This window comes from Citrus sinensis, chromosome 4 (assembly GCF_022201045.2).
Source record: "Citrus sinensis cultivar Valencia sweet orange chromosome 4, DVS_A1.0, whole genome shotgun sequence".
NCBI lineage: Eukaryota > Viridiplantae > Streptophyta > Magnoliopsida > Sapindales > Rutaceae > Citrus > Citrus sinensis.
The window spans coordinates 26,392,515-26,413,507 of NC_068559.1; the positions used below are offsets into that span (position 1 = coordinate 26,392,515).

General features: G+C 34.7%; 3 protein-coding genes across 3 annotated transcripts; 1 reads left to right on the forward strand and 2 right to left on the reverse strand.

Annotated features, from left to right (window-relative positions):
- Nucleotides 1-959: 959 nt before the first annotated feature.
- LOC102617510 (L-tryptophan--pyruvate aminotransferase 1) lies at nucleotides 960-3,073 on the reverse strand. The gene is made up of 4 exons (XM_025100366.2): nucleotides 2,699-3,073; nucleotides 1,862-2,157; nucleotides 1,521-1,798; nucleotides 960-1,440 (listed from the first exon to the last, which is right to left on the reverse strand). The coding sequence occupies exons 1-4, from the start codon at nucleotides 3,071-3,073 to the stop codon at nucleotides 1,226-1,228; spliced, it is 1,164 nt and encodes a 387-aa protein (XP_024956134.1). The 3' UTR covers nucleotides 960-1,225.
- Nucleotides 3,074-6,472: 3,399 nt separating this feature from the next.
- On the reverse strand, nucleotides 6,473-10,322 carry LOC102607754 (uncharacterized). Its single transcript, XM_006483861.4, has 8 exons — nucleotides 9,616-10,322; nucleotides 9,418-9,512; nucleotides 9,179-9,282; nucleotides 8,967-9,067; nucleotides 8,763-8,866; nucleotides 7,957-8,394; nucleotides 7,391-7,522; nucleotides 6,473-6,916 (listed from the first exon to the last, which is right to left on the reverse strand). The coding sequence occupies exons 1-8, from the start codon at nucleotides 9,880-9,882 to the stop codon at nucleotides 6,757-6,759; spliced, it is 1,401 nt and encodes a 466-aa protein (XP_006483924.1). The 5' UTR covers nucleotides 9,883-10,322; the 3' UTR covers nucleotides 6,473-6,756.
- Nucleotides 10,323-15,896: 5,574 nt separating this feature from the next.
- On the forward strand, nucleotides 15,897-18,527 carry LOC102607465 (pentatricopeptide repeat-containing protein At1g60770). The gene is made up of 2 exons (XM_006483860.4): nucleotides 15,897-16,324; nucleotides 16,993-18,527. The coding sequence occupies exons 1-2, from the start codon at nucleotides 16,097-16,099 to the stop codon at nucleotides 18,235-18,237; spliced, it is 1,473 nt and encodes a 490-aa protein (XP_006483923.1). The 5' UTR covers nucleotides 15,897-16,096; the 3' UTR covers nucleotides 18,238-18,527.
- Nucleotides 18,528-20,993: the final 2,466 nt, after the last annotated feature.

Consider the following 20,993-nt stretch of genomic DNA (forward strand, 5'->3'; position numbering starts at 1 on the left):
CCATAAAAATAACGAAAAGAGATTCAAATAGCAGCACGTTTTTTACAATCAAATTTTCTTGTTATCCTCTCTCTCTCCATCTCTCACCTCTCATTTACTCAACATGAGCCATCTGCATTTAACAAGTCTCTCTCTGCATCTCGCTTATCACAAGAAAGAAGTTAACACCCGCATGCTACCCATTTTGCCATTTTTGAGATTTTCGGTACCATTTGTTTTGATAATCAAGGATTTTTATCCAAATTACACATAAAACACAATCTCCGAGTGCTCAGTATTTCGATTTATGTCACAATCTCCCAGTGTCAAGTAGCTAGCTACCGTTCACGTTCCACAGATTATTTTTCACATTTAATTAATTCAATTAAGTGGATGATCATATAAATGATACCACGATACCACATTGTTGAATTAAAAGTTCAAAAAGATTCAAAATTTTGTCATTCACAAGATAAAATAAAAATTAAAAAAAAATACTTACTGATGGGTCACTAGAACTGCAGCAGCAAGCAACAGCTAGAAGTCTCTTAGAAGCCTAAAGAGCCAGAACAAGATCATTCCACCAAAGCAGTGACGTCGTAGATGGAGAAGACTCGAGGGTGTCCGTTGTAGATCTAGGCTGGGCAAGAACAAGAAGTGGTTGTCATCCGGTAACGAAGCAAATGGGGCTGGGCGAGAAAAAAAAAAAAAGGGGGCTGGGCAATTTTCTTTTCCTTCCAGATGAACGGAAAGAGAATAACGAAGGAGGGAAGTAAACTAAGGACGGGAAATCTGGTCAAAAGCTAAAATTTAACCTGCTTTCCAAAAATAAATTATTTATTTTATTATTTATTATGGGCCCATGCAAAAGTAAAAGAATAATAAGGAAACGCGTGAAACGGCAGTGGGCGCATGCGTTTCTGTCGTCCTTTTGTCTTCTTTGAGTTTGTTTATCATTTTCCTAATGAAATTAACCGGGTTTTGACGAAGAATCAGAGTGTGGCCCATATCTACGTGTTACATTTTCATTTTTCCGAATTACTAGAGTTAAATTATAAATTTGATCTGTCCTTCCTCCATCAATAATAAGTTCCAAAAATTGATTAGATATTGAAGGAACAAATTTACATACATGAATGAATAAAAAGAAAAGAAAATAAGAAAGCCATGTATGGTATTTGCGAATCAGATCGTTCCATGATTAACATTTTATCGCAAATATATATAGATGGAAATTGGATCGCCATCAGCTTCCCAGATGCTTTCCATTACTAATGGATCCACCTTGGATTGCCGATAACCTCTCCAAGAAAATATTAAAGATCTCCTCTCGACTTAACATGCTAACCCTAGCATACTTTGCATCAGCCCCGAAACGTCTCCCGCCTCGCGCCATTATCCTTTCTGCTCTCAAAAGTTTCTCACAGTCCTCATCCTCTTTGCTCTCCAACCATGCAAAGCCTGTTAAATTGCAAGACAAAAAGATACGCCAAATCAATTTATTAGTTATCTATTTATTAATTGATTGATTGATTAATTACCTGGATGCGAATTTGTGAATTTTCCAGTGAAGTTGCAGTATTCTAGTGGGTACTCAGGCAAACCAAAAACCCCACTTTGTCTAATCACTTGGCGCAGCATATTCCATCTTTCAGACATGAGTCGTCGGCCGTACTCGAAGAAATTAGGGTAGTCGTCGCAAACGATTCCAAGAATCTTAGCAGCTCGGAGCTGGGATTCTTTTGATACGCCTATGCTACCAAGTTCTATAAACCTAGTCATCTTTCTTGCAACTTCTGTATCCTTAACAAGCGCCCAGCTGAAAATATATCTGTGTCAGTCTCCATTTATAACAACTACTAGAAATTATAAATATGCTCACCCAATGCGAGAACCAGCATGACCAGTGCATTTTGAGAGAGTAAATAGCATAATATCATGATCAGCAGCACCGGTAATGGGTGTGTACTGTGGCCAGTAATAGGCTAGGTCATGTATAAGCTTTCCTTCAGCAGATCGGTTCACCTTCGCCAACACAGCTTCTCTGATTGTTCCATCAGGATTGTTTGGTGAGTTAATAACCTCTATGTAAGCTCCATTATTTTTATCAAACGTGTTCGCATCACCATCCCATTTGTATAGCCCTGAACGTAAATAGTCTGTCTCTGCTGGATATTGCTGCAATCAATAAATTTTTGTTATATATAGTTCCATATTAAATTAAACCATAATAATTAATAACTGACTGATCGCGAGATGATTAATGATCAATTATAATAATCGTAGTTGAGTTCTTTACATATAGTGTAGTGGCACAACTCCAAATCTTGATCATGTTTAACTCAAAAGTAATTAATTAAACTTAATTTTATGTAAGTTTGCCCAACAGTTAGCATGGTTCCCCCATGCTGCCATGTGTAAATGAGTAGGATCTATAACACATGCATGCTACACATGGAATACCAATTTTTGTTCATTTTAGCTAAGTGTATGTTTAACAAACATGTTTGTTCCTTTGTCTCATGATCTCTGCAAGATGCGGCAATGTCGCAAAAATGTGCATGCTGTTTTAATAGATTGTGGTCATTTGACTTTGCTTTAAACACGTACGTGCTAATCAGGATCTAGATATATCCATATTGGGGGAAAAAAAAAGGTCAAACATAAAGGGTTGACTTTAATTAAATGTAACGGAATGCGATTTCATCAATTGGCTCACCGAGTAGTAAGGGGCAGCGGAGACTACACTGATGGGCTCGGGCCCTCCGGGAGAAGAGAGAGCGTAGAGTGCAGCCTGATAGAGTTGCGTGGAGCCCGTTCCGATCACGATATGCCGACCGTCGGATACTGCATTATCAACCCCATGATGAAGATTGTTGATTGCTTCAGCGAGTTCCGGAACCAAAAACCAGCATACATTTCCCATATCGCTTAAATAGCTCATCAAATCACTTCCAGAGATCACCATCGTACACTTATCTCCCAGTTTCCTCCAAAACGCCTCAAACGCCATTGGATCGCCCCTGTTGATTAGGATTAAGTCACAATTATCCTCTTGTTTATTGGCTATAATTAGCACATAAAACTTATCCATTACAAAATAATAATAATAATAATAATAACAAAATTCCAATCTCATCAAAAGATTTATCCGAAGGAACAACAACCCAAAGCTGTAAAGAAGAGTTAATGGAACTTCTCAACAATATTGGTTCAATAAAGATTATAAGCATGAATCATTACGTAAAATACAACTGTACGTGTGTGTGTGTGTGTCAACGAAACAGCAGTACTAAAACCCTAGAGAGTGCAGTGGCCTAGGGCAAGAATTGATTATATATGACTTACTGCTCAAGATTGATGCTGGAGATTGATGAAAGAGGAGTTTTTGGATTGTTATTAGCCGTAATAATACAGTTAGCTGCAGCAGTCTCAAAACCAACCATCTTGATGTAGTATTTGGTATGTGTGTGAGAAAGTGAAAGAGCCTGCCTCAGGTAAAAATTAGGGTTTGAATGTGGGCTGCTTGATGTGTTAGCTCTTGGTTATATATAGAGGGAACGAGGTGGGGATTAACGAGTGGGAGTGGTGCATGATTCTAGCAAATATCTGCTCTCCAATGAACTTGAAATGTATGTGTTCCAATCTCATCAGATTTTGTTGGATACTATCTGATTTATATTATTCTTTATAGAATAATTAATAGAAACTTGAAAGTGAACATACATTTATTAATGGGAACACACATAGGAAAGGCAGAAAACCAGATTTTGTTGGATACTTCGTATAATTCATAGCAATATCATGATTATGTGTCATTAATTAAAAGGTCATATTTGCTTCTTATCTTTTTTATCCAAAATGCCATATGGGAAAAAAAGTGTGGTCTTATGTGTTATTTTCTACTTATATCAGTACTAAAAAAAAAAAAAAGAGAGAAAAAGAAACAGAAAAGAAATTAAGAAATGCTTTTGCCCTTAGTTGCCAACTGCAATCCAGAGGATCAACTTTGAAACTATAGAGATAGATGAACCTTTATTTGAAGACTGAAGAATTATTAATACATTCAATTAGTTTAAAAACGAAAACGACTTCAACACTCAAATTTATAATCCTAATTAGATCGACGATTAGCTCCAAACTCCCAACTTCATTATGATGAACTAAACTATTGGCTCCCGCTTAACCCTCAGACACTATAATATTTAGTCTCATGATAAACTTAAGAAATCTCAATCACTTACTATTTCATAATAAATAAAATGAGTAACGGTTTTGATAACATGATAAACTTTAAAAAAACTCAATCACTTACTATTTCATAATAAATAAAATGAGTAATAATTTTGATAATATAACGGTTACTTTCTTTCACTCATGCATTTAGAACAGTGCAAAGTCAAAATTTTATTGTAACTTTTATTCAATAACTATCAATCACAATATTACTTTAAAAAAAAGAGAGAAAGGTACAAAGCTTAGCTCAATACATGAAATGCAATCGGTAGTGGAGTGAAAAATTTAAAATTGAAAGGAACAAATAAGAATAAACAATGTATATTATGTAACAATTAATGATAAAATGGTATCAGATAGTTTGTATAATATAATATGTGGCAAATGAATCAATTATATTTATTTTGGAATATAAACAAGTAAGACTGGTATATTTTCAGGGTGAAATTAGCCAAAAAGGAAAAAAAATTAAATAAATAAATAAATAGAGATCATAATTAAGTTACTAATGAATTTAATGATTCTGCATTGATTATACACATATTATTTCAACCAGATTATTAAACTGGAAAAATATCCTTCGTACATCTCACATGATGTCGGTCAACTTCTCCATGAGAGATATATCATATAATGACGCCCTATTTGCAGACATCATATGCAGCACAAATGGCCCCTCTGCTAGCGTGTTCTGTGCCTCCAGAAATTGCTCGAGACAAGCAAACTATCATCTGACCATCTGCCCTAAGCCAGTCAACGTCACTAATTATATCGGAGTGTTTTTTTTTTTTTTTTTTAGCAATGTCTGAATGTGAGATCATGTGTTGTCGTTTAAACACATAAACAATTGTAGAAACATGCGTTTTGATCTTAAACACATGAATATAATTGCTATATTAGTTAGGTTGATCATTTAATTTATTCAAGAAAATTTAGTTTGGTCGCCTACACACATGACTTGTGTCGCACATCCAAACAGAGCGACCCATTGTCGGCGTCAACTTCATGTGCCAACAACGACTATGCATGCGGCACCGGTGATCAGTCAAGCGACGTTCGCGGCTAGAGTTTCTTTTTTAAAGAAAGAAATTAAATTATAATCGGGGATTTATAAATGATTTTTTTTCATCAATGCATTTCAAGTAAAAACTTACTACTTCTCTAAGATTTGAGAAAAATACTACAATTGCCGTGGTAGTGGTATCAATATTTTTGGGAATTTAATGAAAATGACCTAAAAATTGACCCAATTTACAAAAGTAGCAAAACTTTTACTTTTTTTTCCCTATTTTTGTCGAAAAAGATATATATTTTGAACAATATGTCTCTAAATATGTTGGGGATACGACCACTGGCTAATGGTTGATATCTTGATGATGTCTCCTTGAGATGCTCACATTGTTAAGTCGAATGTTTTAATGGAGTTCATTTTTAATATATTATAAAATTGTGCGGTTTAATAATATTAAAAATTAATTCTATTAAATCGCATGACTTAACAGCGTATCCGTAATAAAAAGAATTGAAGCGCTACAAAAATAAGAAATATTTTAGTATGCTATTTTATAAGGCGGTCATTTTTTTTTCCCCCGAATTATGGTTATCATGACTATGAAATTTAAATATTACAGACGGATGCAACCCATGAAATTCGCTAAGTCCATGTCGGCCAGCCCACGATCAAGCCCAACGAGCTATGAAGCCCAGTGACCAGACGATTATACTGACCTTATCAATTATTCCCAGACCTTGTTGATTATTCTGCATCGGCTTCATAATCATACCAACACTGATCTGTATTCCGAACTAATTCGTAGCAATCTATCTAATATATGCACTTTGGTTTCCTAACACTTACTTGAACATATAATTCGGAACTGAATGCATACCTCATCTACAAATTATGATCAATCACAGATAGCAACACAAGTTAGGTGTGTCAGCTCCTCAGTAATCTCTGTGATATAAAAATGACGTAATTTTGACTCCACTTGGGCAAAATGGATGCCACTCTCTCTGTGGAGTGTGGAACCCAAATTATAAAAAGTCTGTGATCCAATATTTCCTAAAATAACTTTTAACTAGTATAATCAAGTTGATATTTTAAGGTACGTAACAGACTAATAGGTGTGATAACCCTTCAAAAATAAAGGCTGTCTTCAATGCATAAGCACAACCTTTTAACTCTTTATTGAAATGAAAGTTTCTGGAAGTTTCAAGAAGTTATAATTTCGGAAAAAAAGAAATCATGCACATTACCACAATAATAAATCTTTATGTATTCATCATGTTCAAGAATGCCTGTGCCCCAAGTACATCATCTACTTTGGTATGACAAGAAATCAATGTAAAGACTAAAGCCCACAGACCTACAACCTAGATTAAACTGATACAAGGAACAAAAAATAAAGGGTGGACAAAGGTAAAAGTGCAACGTGTAAATGTACATTTACACCGGGGAAAGAAGAGGTGAGACTGAGGCTTCATTGTATAATTTTCTCTTCCGGTTGTAGCGTATGTGTGAGACTAACAGATCCTATGCTAGTGGTGGGATTGATCAGGCAGAGTTGGCAGATTCTTTCTATATACATGCTTTCTGCATCGTTCAAAAATGCTATCATAGATTAGATCAAATTGAACTCCAGCTCTTTCCCGATTCACAATGAAGAATATATGGTCAGCTTCCACAATCTTGTAGTACCTGCGTAAAAGTAAAAACGATCATTAAGATCTCACAAGACAACCACAGTTCTACCACCAAAAATGTTACTTAAATTCTTGTGGCAACTAATACAATCTTATATGACCACCAACAAGGTTCAGGGCCCGCATTTTACATGGTATATGATATCCGTTTTACGAAATCTAAAACTTGGAAGACAAAGAATTAATACTTCTCCGATAATTTACAAATTATATAATAAATTCCTTAAAATTCATGAAAGTCAGATTGGTTTGAAACTGGAACAGGGGTCAAATTTAAAGTTTCGCAGGATTTAAAACCATAGAAAGCATATTTTCATGACTATGATATGAATTGCTTTGGATGTTAATATGAATTTTTATTTTTTAAATGTGACCATATTTTGCTCAACCAAAATCAATACTCACAATTCTTAGCATGATTTGTTGGTGACTGCAATAACCAGATAAAGATTTAAGAAAAATAACTAACCAAATCCCTGGTTGCAAAGGTTGGCAATCAGAATCATTTACAACATAACAGCTTGGATGTTCAATTGGGAGACGAGGATGAGTCATGGATATGGTGTTCAGTGCTCCATCATTGTCCCACCAATCCTTATCCCTGCAGAAGCATTAACCTCAGTACATGAGTCATGATGCAATTCAATTCTAGTTACAACTCCCTAAACATATTCTTGTCCAACAATAATTCCATTTAAAGTTCAATTTCAACATCAAATACTTCTCTCTCAATTCGGAGAGAAGAGTTATCGCCACGCTAAGAAAATGTCAAACATTTTAAATTCTAGAGATTTCTGAACAGTTTTCTTCGAGTAACAATTATAATTAATCTAGGGCAAGAGTAGTAATCTATCCTAATATGACCTAATATTAAAAAACAAAATCCAAATGACTCAGCCAAACGTAATTTCAAAGTCAACAAGATTAGGTTAGGATTTAAAGCTATAACAAATGAAAAAAGCTTACGCTTCTAAAATGATAATATCTAAGCAATATAAGTAAACACCGCATCATATGTTGTTTGAAAGGGCATACCTGTAGCCTTTGTAAGGGGGAGGGACATCTGGAGGTTGACGCCATTGGGTCATCTGCAATACTCTAATGAACAGCAGTGGATGAATTCCAAATATACTAGAAGGTACCGTGATACCCATAATCTTCCTGGTACGCTTGGTAGCATAACTGAAATAATATGTGTTGGGAAAGGTTTGCAGATGGCAATTAAGTTGTAAAGACCCTTGAATTGTAAGATCAGGGAGAATCCAATCTCCTGAAGCAAAAGGCCCTGTATTACCCATGAGGCAATCAAGTAGACCACGAATACCCATTTTCTTCCATGACATGTTGAAGTGATCAAAGCCAAAATTGTAATAATCCTTTAGCCAAACAATATCAAGCCAGTCATATATTATCACTCCTATGCGGCACAGCTGAAGCAGGCATATTGGTTTCATGGTCCTCCCATCTTCTGGTCTGTGATAATTTGAAAACATAGCAGCAATGTTCTGAATCAGCCATGTATGGTATGTTAAAGAAAATAGAATTCGATATTGGAGAAATTGACATAATGAATAAAGTTGTTAATAACTTCCCAAGCATCATTTGGGAACATTTCGTGTATAAGGAACAAATAACAATTTCAGATGTACAACCACATGACTGAATAGCAATATTCCAGTTGCTGCTGCCTTAGGCTACTTTACATTCTCCAGCAATAAATCATCAATCTTAGTAAGTGGATAGTTTATTGTATCATTCAGATATTGCATTTAACATTTGAAAAATGGAATCCTCTAAATAAATTTGTTTAAAATAAAGGAAAAAGTTTGAATAGAACTTACTGCATCCCATCTAAGTAGGTTCTTGTAGTCCCATTAAATGCGCCTGACAAGGATGTGATGCTCAATACCCAGTTCTCTGAAGTGTTCTCATAACCTTTGAATGCCTAAAAATCATTATAAAAACAATTTGATATGACCAAATAAATAACAAAAAAAGATAGATTATTTACCATTGCATTGATTACATGAAAAAGCTGGACCAACCTTATCAGCAAGCATTTGCTGCAAAACACGAACAACCTGAGCACCGGCTGAGTGCCCAACAAAGTGAATAGGATGGTCCTCATCCCATTCAGGGTAATGCCCTGCATCCCAGTAAAAATGCAAAACAAACTTCAAGACTAACAAAACATAATGTTGGCATCACACTTAATAATTGCAAAAAAGATAAAGAAATAAACAGACAGATTATCAACCTTGTTCATAAAGCCGTCCGAACTGTGAGTGGCCGCAAGCCTTGCTGTGTTCTTCACCATAATCTACTTTCCCACCTTTTAAATAATAGAACAACTCACGAGCCCTGAAACCCAAAGCCCCAATATAAAACAGGAACTTGAATAAAGGATATGTGACAGCAACAAAGAAACAGAAAAAGAAATGACATTCATGAATCTAAATCTCAGCATTCAAAACCAAAAAATTGCAAGCAACCTACCTATCATATATGCTTGTTAAGGACCCCAAATCTGGCACAAGAACCCTCTCATCTTTCTTCTCTGCCCCCGCAAAATACGATAAACCTCCCAGTTTCTAATAAAAGAAAATCCAGTTTAAGAATTGAAACGGTACATTAAAATGACATAAAAAAGGCATTCATTTTGACAACGAAAAATGAAAACTCTAAATGACATACCCCTTTGCCGAATCCAAAGATTCCATGGACTAAAACAATAGGAGGAAGAGTATTAGCGTCAATTGTATGCTTTGCTGTGGGTACATATGGCGGTTCTTGTTTAACCTCAATAACATTTACATTCGGCTTGAAAAAATATTCATTCAAAACCTGAGAGAGATCACCGGCTACAGCTGAGCTAAAAATGTAAAACCCATATAACAAATGCACTATAGAACTCACAAACAACTCTGTCAATTGCAGAGCAGATATCCACCATCTTATCATCTTTGTGAAAACTGAACTCTCCCAAGATTTGAAAAAAGATCAAAAATTTCTCTTTCTTTGTTTTTTTTTTTCCCCCCAAACCGGAGCCTTCTTTGAATCCCAAATACAGACAAAGAAGGCTCTTTTGCAATTTCAAGTTTGCAATGACAAAAGAAAGGCAAAAACTAAACTCGTCTTCTCATCAAAACCCTCCTATGATAATAAAATATTTCTCATAGAAGGAGAGAGCCTTTTTTTTTATTTTCTTTTCTTTTCTTCTGTTCAATTCTTCTATGTTCTTTGTTTCAAACTTTGAAAATGGGCTGCCACGAGTTTCTCATTTTCAACCTTCCAAAATCACACAAAAAAGACAAAAACACAACAAATCAGAAAAGCCTTCCTGTTCATTCCTTGGCTTTTGAGAAATTCGAGTTTTAGTCGTTTGGTTTGGGTTGGTGACAGGTGTCGTAATGGCATCCGCTCCCACCAATTTGTACAAACTCTAGAAGGGTCCCACTAAATATAGAAGAATAGCAATACGGTAAATCCTAATAAAACGAAAAATGATTTTTAATTTGGCGATAAAATTTGATTAATGATAGAATTCTTTCGTTCTGCTTCTAGGCGTATCTTTCCAGGTCCAGTGTGCAGCCTGGATCCGCGCTGTAACATTTCCCAATTCAGCTAACACCCAACTGCGTTTTCCTTATCCACTTTACCCGTTTCTTTTTAAATCCATTTTCAAAATTCTGTTACCCACTCGCCTTTAACGGGGTGTGAGTTCACGGTCAATAATAATTCAATTCACAATTAATTTTTTATATAATAAATATAATTGCATCAATTTATATATATATATATATATTCTTCCATTAAAATAAAAAATATAATTTCTTTCTTTACAAATATAATCAAAATAATAAAAAATCAAATTTATCCGCAACAAAACTGAATGACACTTTGTATAAATTACTTTGACTATTGAATTAAATAAATATCAAGCTTACTTTTCTACTGATTTAATTTATTTTTCTTGAAAGTTAAGTCTAGCTTTAGTAATCAAAAACAATCTTCCTAATATTTATGTCCTAAGTTCAAGCTTCAATAGATATGTGAATTAATTAAAAATATATATTTTCCTCCATAGACAACTAGAGATTATGTCATTATGTCAAATATATTTTCCAAACTGGTTTTTAAACAATTATAACCAATGCAACTATGGTGCATTTACTAATTAGTAATCAAAATAAGTAGGAATTAGAATTGGTTGCAATCAGAATAAGGAATAAAAATCATAAAAATTTATTTACTTTTCCTATAGAATCATAATAAATTATTTGTTTTAGTTGTAATATTAGAATAAATTGTTTACTTTGCCTGTAAGAGTAAAGTAAGAGTCAGAATCAAGATGATCTATATTGTCATTTATGTGTTTACTTTATTTTATAATTAGAATCGGAATGAGCTACATTGTTTTAAATTGCCAAGAAGTCCTTAATTAACTATTGTCGCAGTTAATTATTTTGTATTTTAATTATTGTGATTATTTTTTTATTAATAAAAATATTGTTATTAACATTAACATTTTATTTTATCATTAATAACAACAACAAAAAAACAATAATTCATTTAAAAATATAATAATAATAAGAATAATCAAAATCATCATCGTCCTCATCAGATCGAAAGAGTCGCGACATGATGATTGTTGCTACTGGATCTCACAGCATTGAAAAAGTCCCAAACAGAGATGACAAGGCAACTAGTTGCTGTTCCACAACCGACAACTAACGAGGACGACGATGCTTGATTTTGGTAGTGACGGTGGGCTTCGTTTGGTGAAGTGATGTTGGTGTTTTTTTTTTTTTGTTATTTATTTTTTATTTAAACGGAATAGGAGACTAATTCAAGGAATTAATCTCCCATTCTTCAATCTCAATTTGAGCTGGATCCCATTTATTTTGACTTTAGTTCTAACGCTGTCAATGATTTTGATTTTTCAATTGGGAAGTAAACAACACACCACTAATTTTTCTTCTTCCCTTGATTGTTCTCCTAAGTTTCCTTTAATTTTTACGTGCGATCAATGATAGATCACCAAATAATGTACTCAAATTTTTTTATTAAATTACATAATTTGTTATAATTTCTATTAAAATTTAGATAAATAAGGATACATGCTCTATAATTTAATTTTTTAAAAAAGGGAATTAGAAAATTAATTTTGATTTTTCCACTCTTCAATTTTTCTTTTAGTATATACATAAATCCGCTAAAAAGGTGGATTTTTTTTTTTTAACAATGCAATTTTGCAATTTTACCATTTAGAAAGTCAACAATGACTAAGCGCGTTGAAGAAGCGGTTGTGGGGTCGGGATTTGATCCCTAGGGAAATATCAGTTTTGAGGCACATGGCACATTTCCGTGTTGGCTAAAGCCGAATCAAAAACTGCTATGTACAAGTATAATTGGCTGCGGTAGGTAAATTATTTGTTCGATATTGAATTATTATTATTATTATTTTTTTCGTTTTATGTGTATGATTGTAATTTATATTTTATATTAGAATAAGTTCAACATGGGCATTATTTTATTATTATTATTTTACCTAAAAAATACTGGGGTTTGGCGAGTCTCTTTTGGTTGCTTTTTGGCTCAAGGGATTTGACTGCTTTTGCTATGCAACCAAAGTCGTTTTAACTTCTTGTTAATGTTAGCGGGCCCCTTGACAATGGTTTCATAGTTTTGTTCATTTACTTTGATTAACGTCATTATCACGTGTTATTTGTTGCTAATAAAAAATTATATTTTTTAAACACGGTTCTTTCTCCTTTTACGGTACCGTCGAAGTTATGGCATAAAAGAATTTAAACAATTGAGAATTGGTGAGATGAAGGGATGAGTCAGCACGCGATTGTTGCTGACAAAGATTGAATGATGAGAGATAACATGGAAAAATTGTCATCTTGGGTGTGACGATTATTCGGGATGTGGAAAAGTCAAAAGCGTACACGCCAACAAAATTTGGTTGAGTAAACTTGGGACCATAGATGCGTGCATGGCCATAGCTACCATGGGAAGCGTCGAGAACATGGTCCCTCCCAGACTCAACTGCCTGGACTGACATTATTAATGCATTAATATACTAATAAACACAATTATGTAAATTAATAAAGTTACCGAAAATTAGAAATGCAACGAATAAAAAAAAAATAAATGTGGACGAATCTTGGGTGGCACGGCACAATTAACCTCGAATTTCATTGTGGGGCGCAAGAATTGATCAAACCGGGTAACACGGGCCGCTGCCCCTAGCTTCAAGGATAATCAACTTTATCAGAAGAAACTTCTGGAATAACTTAAACAATAAATTATAATTTGTTTCTTAGACCTCATAAAAGGAAAAAGAAAAAATGGAAAAGATAAATAGATAAAGAGGATGATTATTTAAATCTATTAATTTTTTTTCTACACATTTTTTAAATTAAGAATTTTATTATCTAAATATTTTTTTAAATTACTTAATTAATTATTTTTTATTTTCCTTTTCTCAATTTTACAAATTCTAACCAATTCATTAAGACATATTCTTTTATCCTAAACAATTGATATTACTGATTAAAAAGAACAAAACGCACAATTTAAAATGAAAATTAAATTACCAATAAATTTTTATCAGACATGAAAGTTCATAAATATTAATAACTTAAACTTTATCAAATAAAAATGTTAATTAATATCAATAAAAAAATTATATAATAAAAGCATAAAATATAGATTATAATATACTAAGAAAGATTAAAAAAATTTAGAATGAAATTGAGTACTTAATTTACGAAATATGAGAGTAGAGAAAAAAAAAGATTAATTAAGTATAATTATAAAAATTTTAATTTTAATAATAAATTTGTTTTTAAAATAATTACATAAAAAATTTAATGTATTACATATCCACGAATTAAATAGACGCGTTTACAAATAGGGGTTCTGGTTACCTTTGCGGTTTGCACCTTTGAAACGTGTCTCAACATCGGCTTTAGCCACTTAGTCTTTTGAGGGTGTGTCCCTACAAAGATCTCTTACCACATGTTTTAACTTTTTAAAGGTCTTCCATTCCAGCACCCTTGGTCCTACCATAATTGATGGACGAGACGCAGCTTCACCGAAGTTGTGGCCTCTGTTGGTGGGGGTTAAAAACTTGTGTGTGGTGGTGCTGGTGCTTCGTCATATAACAAAATAACAAAGTCTTATTCTACGGCTTGCTGACATTTAATCACCGCCACATTACACAAAACCATTGGGCTGTCCTTCTCCTGCCTGTGAACTGTGTCGCATCCTCGACATGTTTCCAGATACCATGTGGATTGGCACGTTGGAGTAATGCTGGAATTTTAGCAAGTGCTTGGTCGGTGCGGTCAGTCAAAAACTTTCGTCGCTTTCTTCAATTCAGTTAAGTTAGTTGAAGGTCCATTTCCGTTCACTCTAATTTGTTTATGTAAAGTATAATGAAAAGAGGTAAAATTATATATGTAGCTCCCATTGCTTTGGTACTAAAACTTCCCTCGAAAATTTTAAGGTTAAATTCCATTGATTCCCTAAATTTGACTGTTTCTGTCTATCTCAATTATTAAAATGCCTAAATGCTCGTTCTTCTCGCATTGATAATCATTGCAATGTGTCCATGGAATACATTAGTTGCACTAATTGATGCCATAGTCTGTATGTTTTATATTGTCTATGATAAAGTAACAATTTTTTTTTTTGGTTATTATTTCAATTTCTACCAATTATTATAAATTAGTCTCTTAGATTCTGTTTGAAATTGAAGTGTTATACCTTTTAAATTAAAGGTGCCGTAAAAAAAACTATAACAATAAAACAAAAGTTAATAATATATAGTAAACATAAATTTTAAATAATAATTCTGACAAAATTATTAAAAATATAATAGATTTTTTATTGTGCAATTGAAAAATCATATAAACATAACTTTTAAACTACAGTGGCTAATGTTTATCAAATACTTTAATACTATAACTTTTAAGTTACAGCTGCACAACTTCATTTCCAAACATACCCTTAGTCAAATATGTCGACCTTAGTGGACACTCATAAATTCAACTACCATAAAAACAATAACATTTTAAAAAAAAATTTTGAATTTATATGATAGCATTAAAGCGGGGGATATGTTATGCAAGCCACAATGCTTTACTTTATTTAAAAACGAAAATGACGTATAAACAGAACATGAGATAACCATGTGCGGGGAGCTAGCAGTGCTGCTGGTCCACTTAATAACGTACCACCATATTCCAGTATTTATACAGAAACCAGTGCATTTAATTGTGATAAAGCCCCTCCTACAATTGCTTCTTTATCTTTTGTCATTTGTCCATGTCGATTTTGAGTTTATTGGATTTCTAGCTCAATGGTGGTGTCATGATGCTCTCCATACAATGTCGAGAGTTCTTTTCTGATTTTGATTAAAAAAAAAAAAGAATAAATGTATGTTCATTTTCAATATTGTTAGAGGGAGTCAATTTTCTAATTAATATATTGTATAGACCGTATTATAAATTTATATATTTAGAATATAATGGATGAAAAATTATAATAAAAATGAGACTTGTAGCCATTAAATAAAAAAATGTTTGAATTGTGCATTGTGGCCAAATCACTTGATAATCCAATGATTAGTGTTCCTCACATTCAAGGGTGAATTGAAGTTTCAAATTCAAATTTTAATTACTAGTCTAAAATTTATAAGTTAGAGTAGATTTTATTTTTAGTAGCAAAGATTTTTTTAACTTTTAATAGATTAATGTTACATTAGTTGAAATTTAAATTGAGATTTAGAAGTGTGGATCCATATTATTATTCCAATTGTATCTGTAAAAATATTTATGAGGTTCTGGGAAAGAGAGGGGGAAAAAAAAAGAGGTCGAGGTGTATTTAGAAACGGTGGTTTTAAAAGGAAGATGGCTGCAGCGCGGGTGTTATTAGTGACCCGATTATAAAATTGTTTTGGGCACAATACACCTATATGTAATTCAAGTGAGGGACTAAAAAGCAATATGCTCAAATTGAGTCCTTCACTCTTCCGAAGCCCAAACCCGACGGGGTTGTATTGTTGCACGCCATCTGAGACTCGGTGAAGGAATGCGAAAACACAAAAAGAGCAGAGCGGGGGGTTTAGATTTTAGGGTTTAGAGAAAGCTAAAGAAGAAAAATGGCGATGCCGCAACGGTTTGGGAGGACCAAGAACATAGCAAAGCGGTCGAAGAAGCACTTGGAAGAAGCGCTTTACGACAGGCTATTCAAAAAAGGTAGCTCCGACGTTAGCGTTCGACAGCAGCTGAACCAGTTTCTCAAGAGCAAAAAACGTGTCTTCAAATGGGAAGTCGGCGACACTCTCAAGAAGCTTCGCGATCGCAAGCTCTATTACCCTGCCCTCAAGGTTTCCTACCCGCCCTCTCTCTCTTATGAGTCTGTTAAATATTCATGATTTAGATTTTGATTCATTTTACGGGCGGAAAATATCAAATTTCTATCCTACGGCCAATTTATAATCTAATCAATCTTGAATTTTGGGTTTTATCATCTAGTTAAGGCAATTAGTGACACTCGTGTATTGGCTATCTGATTTGTGGAATTTGGGCATTGTTATGGGTTTGTTTTAAGGTATGAATAGAAAGTTGAAGTAGATTTGTCGAAAGGATTCTGAAAAAAATCCGTGGGTTAAAAATGTTTGGGTACATCCAATGAATGTCACCTATTTCATCAGTCACTAGGATAGGCAGTCAGATGAGTGTGCTGCAGGTTGTAATATTATCTTTCTGTTTTCATTCTAGCGTGTAGAATGCTAGTTATGGTCTTTGTTGCTTGAATTGTCATGATGGCATTGTCAGACTCAAAACTAAAAGTAGCTCTCTCAGCTCATCTGGTCATTGCTGTTTGTTGTCTTGTTAGCAAAAATAAAACCCTGCATTGGTCTTCTTTCATTTAGTCTGGGAAAGGTTGGGGCAGTTACAATTCTTTGGTCGCATATAATTCCCCCCTCTCAATATTCTGTTTCTTTCTTTTCTCTTTGTTTTGCGGGTTTCAATCTGAATTGTTTATTTGCAGTTATCAGAAAATATGGAAAAGAGGGGTATGAACAAGACAGTCAGTGATCAAGCTATTCATCTTGATCTAGTTGCCAAAGTTCAAGGTATTGATGCTGCAGAAAACTATTTTGTTGATCTTCCTGAAACATCAAAGAACCATCTTACATATGGTTCTCTTCTGAATTGCTACTGCAAGGAATTGATGACTGAAAAAGCAGAAGCTCTCTTGGAGAAGATGAAGGAACTTAACCTTGGGTTTAGCTCCATGCCTTTTAACAGCCTCATGACCCTTTATGCAAAGACTGGCCACCCAGAAAAAATACCAGCCATTATACAAGAAATGAAGGCGTCGAGTATCATGCCAGACTCGTACACATACAATGTCTGGATGAGGGCTCTGGCTGCTGTCAATGATATTTCTGGGGCTGAGAGAGTCATTGAAGAGATGAAGAGGGATGGTCGGGTTGCTGCTGATTGGACAACATTCAGTAACTTAGCTTCAATTTATGTTGAAGCTGGTTTGTTTGAGAAGGCAGAAAGGGCACTCAAGGAATTGGAGAATAGAAATGCACATCGAGATCTTTCTGCTTACCAATTTTTAATTACATTGTACGGACAAACGGGTAACTTGTCTGAAGTTTATCGAATATGGCGCTCATTGAGGCTAGCTTTTCCCAAAACTGCAAACATAAGCTACCTGAATATGATACAGGTGCTGGTTAACTTGAAAGATTTACCTGGTGCTGAGAAATGTTTCAAGGAATGGGAATCTGGTTGTGCCACTTATGATATACGAGTCACAAATGTTATGATTGGAGCATATGCCAAGGAGAGTAGGCTAGAAAATGCTGAAGAGCTGAAGGAGAGGGCCCGCAGGAGAGGAGCCAATCCTAATGCTAAAACCTGGGAGATATTTTCAGATTATTATCTGAGAAATGGGGATATGAAATTGGCAGTAGATTGTTTGGAGAAGGCTATAGATACTGGTAGAGGGGATGGTGGAAAGTGGGTCCCATCGTCTGAGACTATCAGGACTTTCATGAGGCACTTTGAGCAAGAAAAGGATGTTGATGGTGCTGAAGGTTTCTTGGAAATCTTGAAGAAGGCTGTAGATGATTTAGGGGTGGAGGTGTTTGAACCACTGATAAGAACTTATGCAGCTGCTGGAAGAACAAGCCCTGTGATGCTTCGGCGTTTGAAGATGGAGAAAGTGGAGGTGAGTGAGGCGAGTAAGAAGTTGCTTGAGGCGATTTGCGTGGAGTGACCTCTTTCTGTCACTGCCTGCTTTTTTTTTGCCCTTAATTCTATTGTTGGAATTGCAATTCCTCCATGGCAACAATTTTGAATAGGTGCTATTGTATTTCAATAATAGCATGCGCTCTTCTTTTGCTTTTGATATAAAAAGAATTGATCATTCAAGAATGCTTCGCTGATATGGTCTTTTGTATTTCTTAACTAAATATGAATTACTTAGTGTAGGAGTCTGTTGAGCATAGAACCTATAGGTTGTTAACTTATATTGAAGGCAGCAATGTAGGATAATTTCTGGTTGAATCTGGGATACTATTGTGCACTTGAGATGGCCATAATTCAAAGGTCTGAATCATGTTTTTTTGTGTTGATATATTAATTTGATGGATCGTGGTTGTATCTGGGGAGCCTTGTTTTCATCCCAGGAAGTATTCACATCATAATTTACTGCCACTCAAGCCATGTTTAGGCATTTGCTCTTGGCTACTGTCATTTCCCCAAAGAGAGATACCCAGGTTATGTTGTTTGATCTCAGCTTTCCAGTACAGAGTTTTCATTGATGGCGAGGTCCAGATAGCATTAGCTATAAGACACCGGCTCTACACCTATGGCCTTATGAGACACATCAAGCTTCTTTCCTACCATTTAGTTCTTATGAAATGTTATTGGTTGGCGTTTGGCCATATCATTCCAACCAACAGATGCTAGATTTGTTTTCTGGGGCGGTGTCATCTTTTCTGTGCAAGTGAGCTTGCATAATAAATGAATGTATGCCACTGAAAGTCGCTGCTGAGCTGGCTTCGAAACCTCAATTTTTTTGTTACCTGTAATCTATTATTATGAGGCTGAAAGTCTGAGAACGTGCAGGATGAGGATGTCTATGTATACACCAGACGCTACACACATGTTGCCAGTAAGTATACACGTACAGAGAGCTATTGCCACCATTAAGCTCGTTGTTGTGATTAGACCAACAAATTTTCAGCTCGCCAAGGGGAAGTTATTCAAAGGATTTCCTTTCTTTTCTTTAGACTTGTTAGAATCACCTCTGTTAATCGGTTTGTGCTGTGGAGAGCCTTATTTATCTGAACGGGTTTGTACAAGTTACTATAGAGAGCAGGGATCCATAAAGTCACTCATAAAAGTTGTCCAAGGTTGTTTAAAATTAATAAAGTAGTTGGTAGGTTACATCTGAGGAGTGCGTAATTTCTTCGGTTCTGGACCACCAAATTTTTCATTCATTTCTAATCTATCTTATATCTGCCCTACACAGGATGTACAAAATTTGAATGACGTCTCCCCGGCATTAGCAAGCTTCACTGTTTTGTCTTTGTTCTTAGATCCGAAAAAGAATAATATGTTTCATAAATGGGTGCACCTCAAGCTGGTGATTAGTGATCAATCAAAACGGACATCCGGGTTTATTATCCAGCTGTGAACTCAAGCCTTATGGCCCATGGCATTGACATCACCTTTCTGCTGTGCGAGTTGTAATATTCATACAGACTGTCCAAGGCAATGAAAAAAAAAACAATCAGTTTCAGGACTTTCACCACAGTTGGCTGATCGTGCACTATCACTGATGCTGCTGCTGATCAATTACAATCACACTACACTCTCCAGTTATTGGAATTCTCCCCAAATCATCACAGACAAGAACGGATCATCAGATTCTGAGTAATTATTGTTGGGGTATTAGTTCGCACGATTAAAACCCTCAATTACGTTAAGGTGTCAGCTCAACATTTTGCCACGTTTTGATTCTGACAGGCCTTGTCAGCCATCAATCATCATACGTCGTGGTTGGTTGGCTGGCTGGCTTAATTAAGATTTTAATTCTTTTTTTTTTTAATACAATTAAGATTTTAATTCTAAAAATGAAAGCTTTGCCATTTACTCTAACGGGCAGTGGCTAGAGCGGTAGAGCCTATAGTCAACACCACAACCCACTTCCGGTGCCGCCTGTAAACTCTCTTTTATAATTTGATCCAACTTCTAGTTTTCTAAGCTGTCGCTTGCGTCTCAAGTAAATATTTTACAACAAAATATGACGGGCCTTCTATGTATGTTGACTCAAACTCATTCTCTAATCTCTCTTGCCATTTACTTGCATTTTGGGATTATTTTTTTTTCTTTATTTCTACTCGTTTCGAATCCATGAATCCTAAATGCACATGGCCTGTTTGTGGAAAACAAAATGCTGAGTTGAGTTAATCAATTATCTTACGGAGCAGGGGTTGCTAAGAATTTCAGATCCAATATGCTCACCGGTAATTGCTGCTGAACATAAGCTGCGTGCTAATGCCTCATTTATTATCATAGGAGCAATAAAGATTGTTAGCGTGAACTTCAAGAGAAAAGATTGTGAGCAAAATCATGATCATATATTCATATACATATGTAGAGTCGTACAGATGCAATTGCAGACAAAGCTCATGTGGGAACACAATACTAGAAATAGGACAATTTCTTAATCATGTCTCCACTCTTGAGTAATATTAATTGCCAACAGTCTTTGCCTCCAAGTAAACTAAAGGCAGTGTCTATATTATTTCCTCCATCAATAAGACATAATTATGTGAATAAGCTAGCTGTAAATTAAAACAATTTTAGGTTTGACTTCTACAGGAAAGTTTCTTTATTCACTGATCTCTATAATTCTTTTTATTCATTACAAACTTCTGCAAAAATTTACCTGAAATTACAAGTCATCATTAAGCGTCCCCCAAAATACTCACAAAGCAAAAGAGAAGTGATATGGCAGGGGGG

Coding starts and splice junctions, on each gene's coding strand:
- LOC102617510 (XM_025100366.2), bottom strand. CDS start 3,073: ATGGATAAGTTTTATGTGCTAATTATAGCCAATAAACAAGAGGATAAT. Junction 2,158..2,698: donor CCGCTGCCCCTTACTACTCG/GTGAGCCAATTG, acceptor TATTGATTGCAG/CAATATCCAGCAGAGACAGA. Junction 1,441..1,520: donor ATTCACAAATTCGCATCCAG/GTAATTAATCAA, acceptor GCAATTTAACAG/GCTTTGCATGGTTGGAGAGC.
- LOC102607754 (XM_006483861.4), bottom strand. CDS start 9,882: ATGATAAGATGGTGGATATCTGCTCTGCAATTGACAGAGTTGTTTGTG. Junction 9,513..9,615: donor TCTTTGGATTCGGCAAAGGG/GTATGTCATTTA, acceptor TTCTTTTATTAG/AAACTGGGAGGTTTATCGTA. Junction 9,283..9,417: donor TTAACAAGCATATATGATAG/GTAGGTTGCTTG, acceptor TTTGGGTTTCAG/GGCTCGTGAGTTGTTCTATT.
- LOC102607465 (XM_006483860.4), top strand. CDS start 16,097: ATGGCGATGCCGCAACGGTTTGGGAGGACCAAGAACATAGCAAAGCGG. Junction 16,325..16,992: donor TCTATTACCCTGCCCTCAAG/GTTTCCTACCCG, acceptor GTTTATTTGCAG/TTATCAGAAAATATGGAAAA.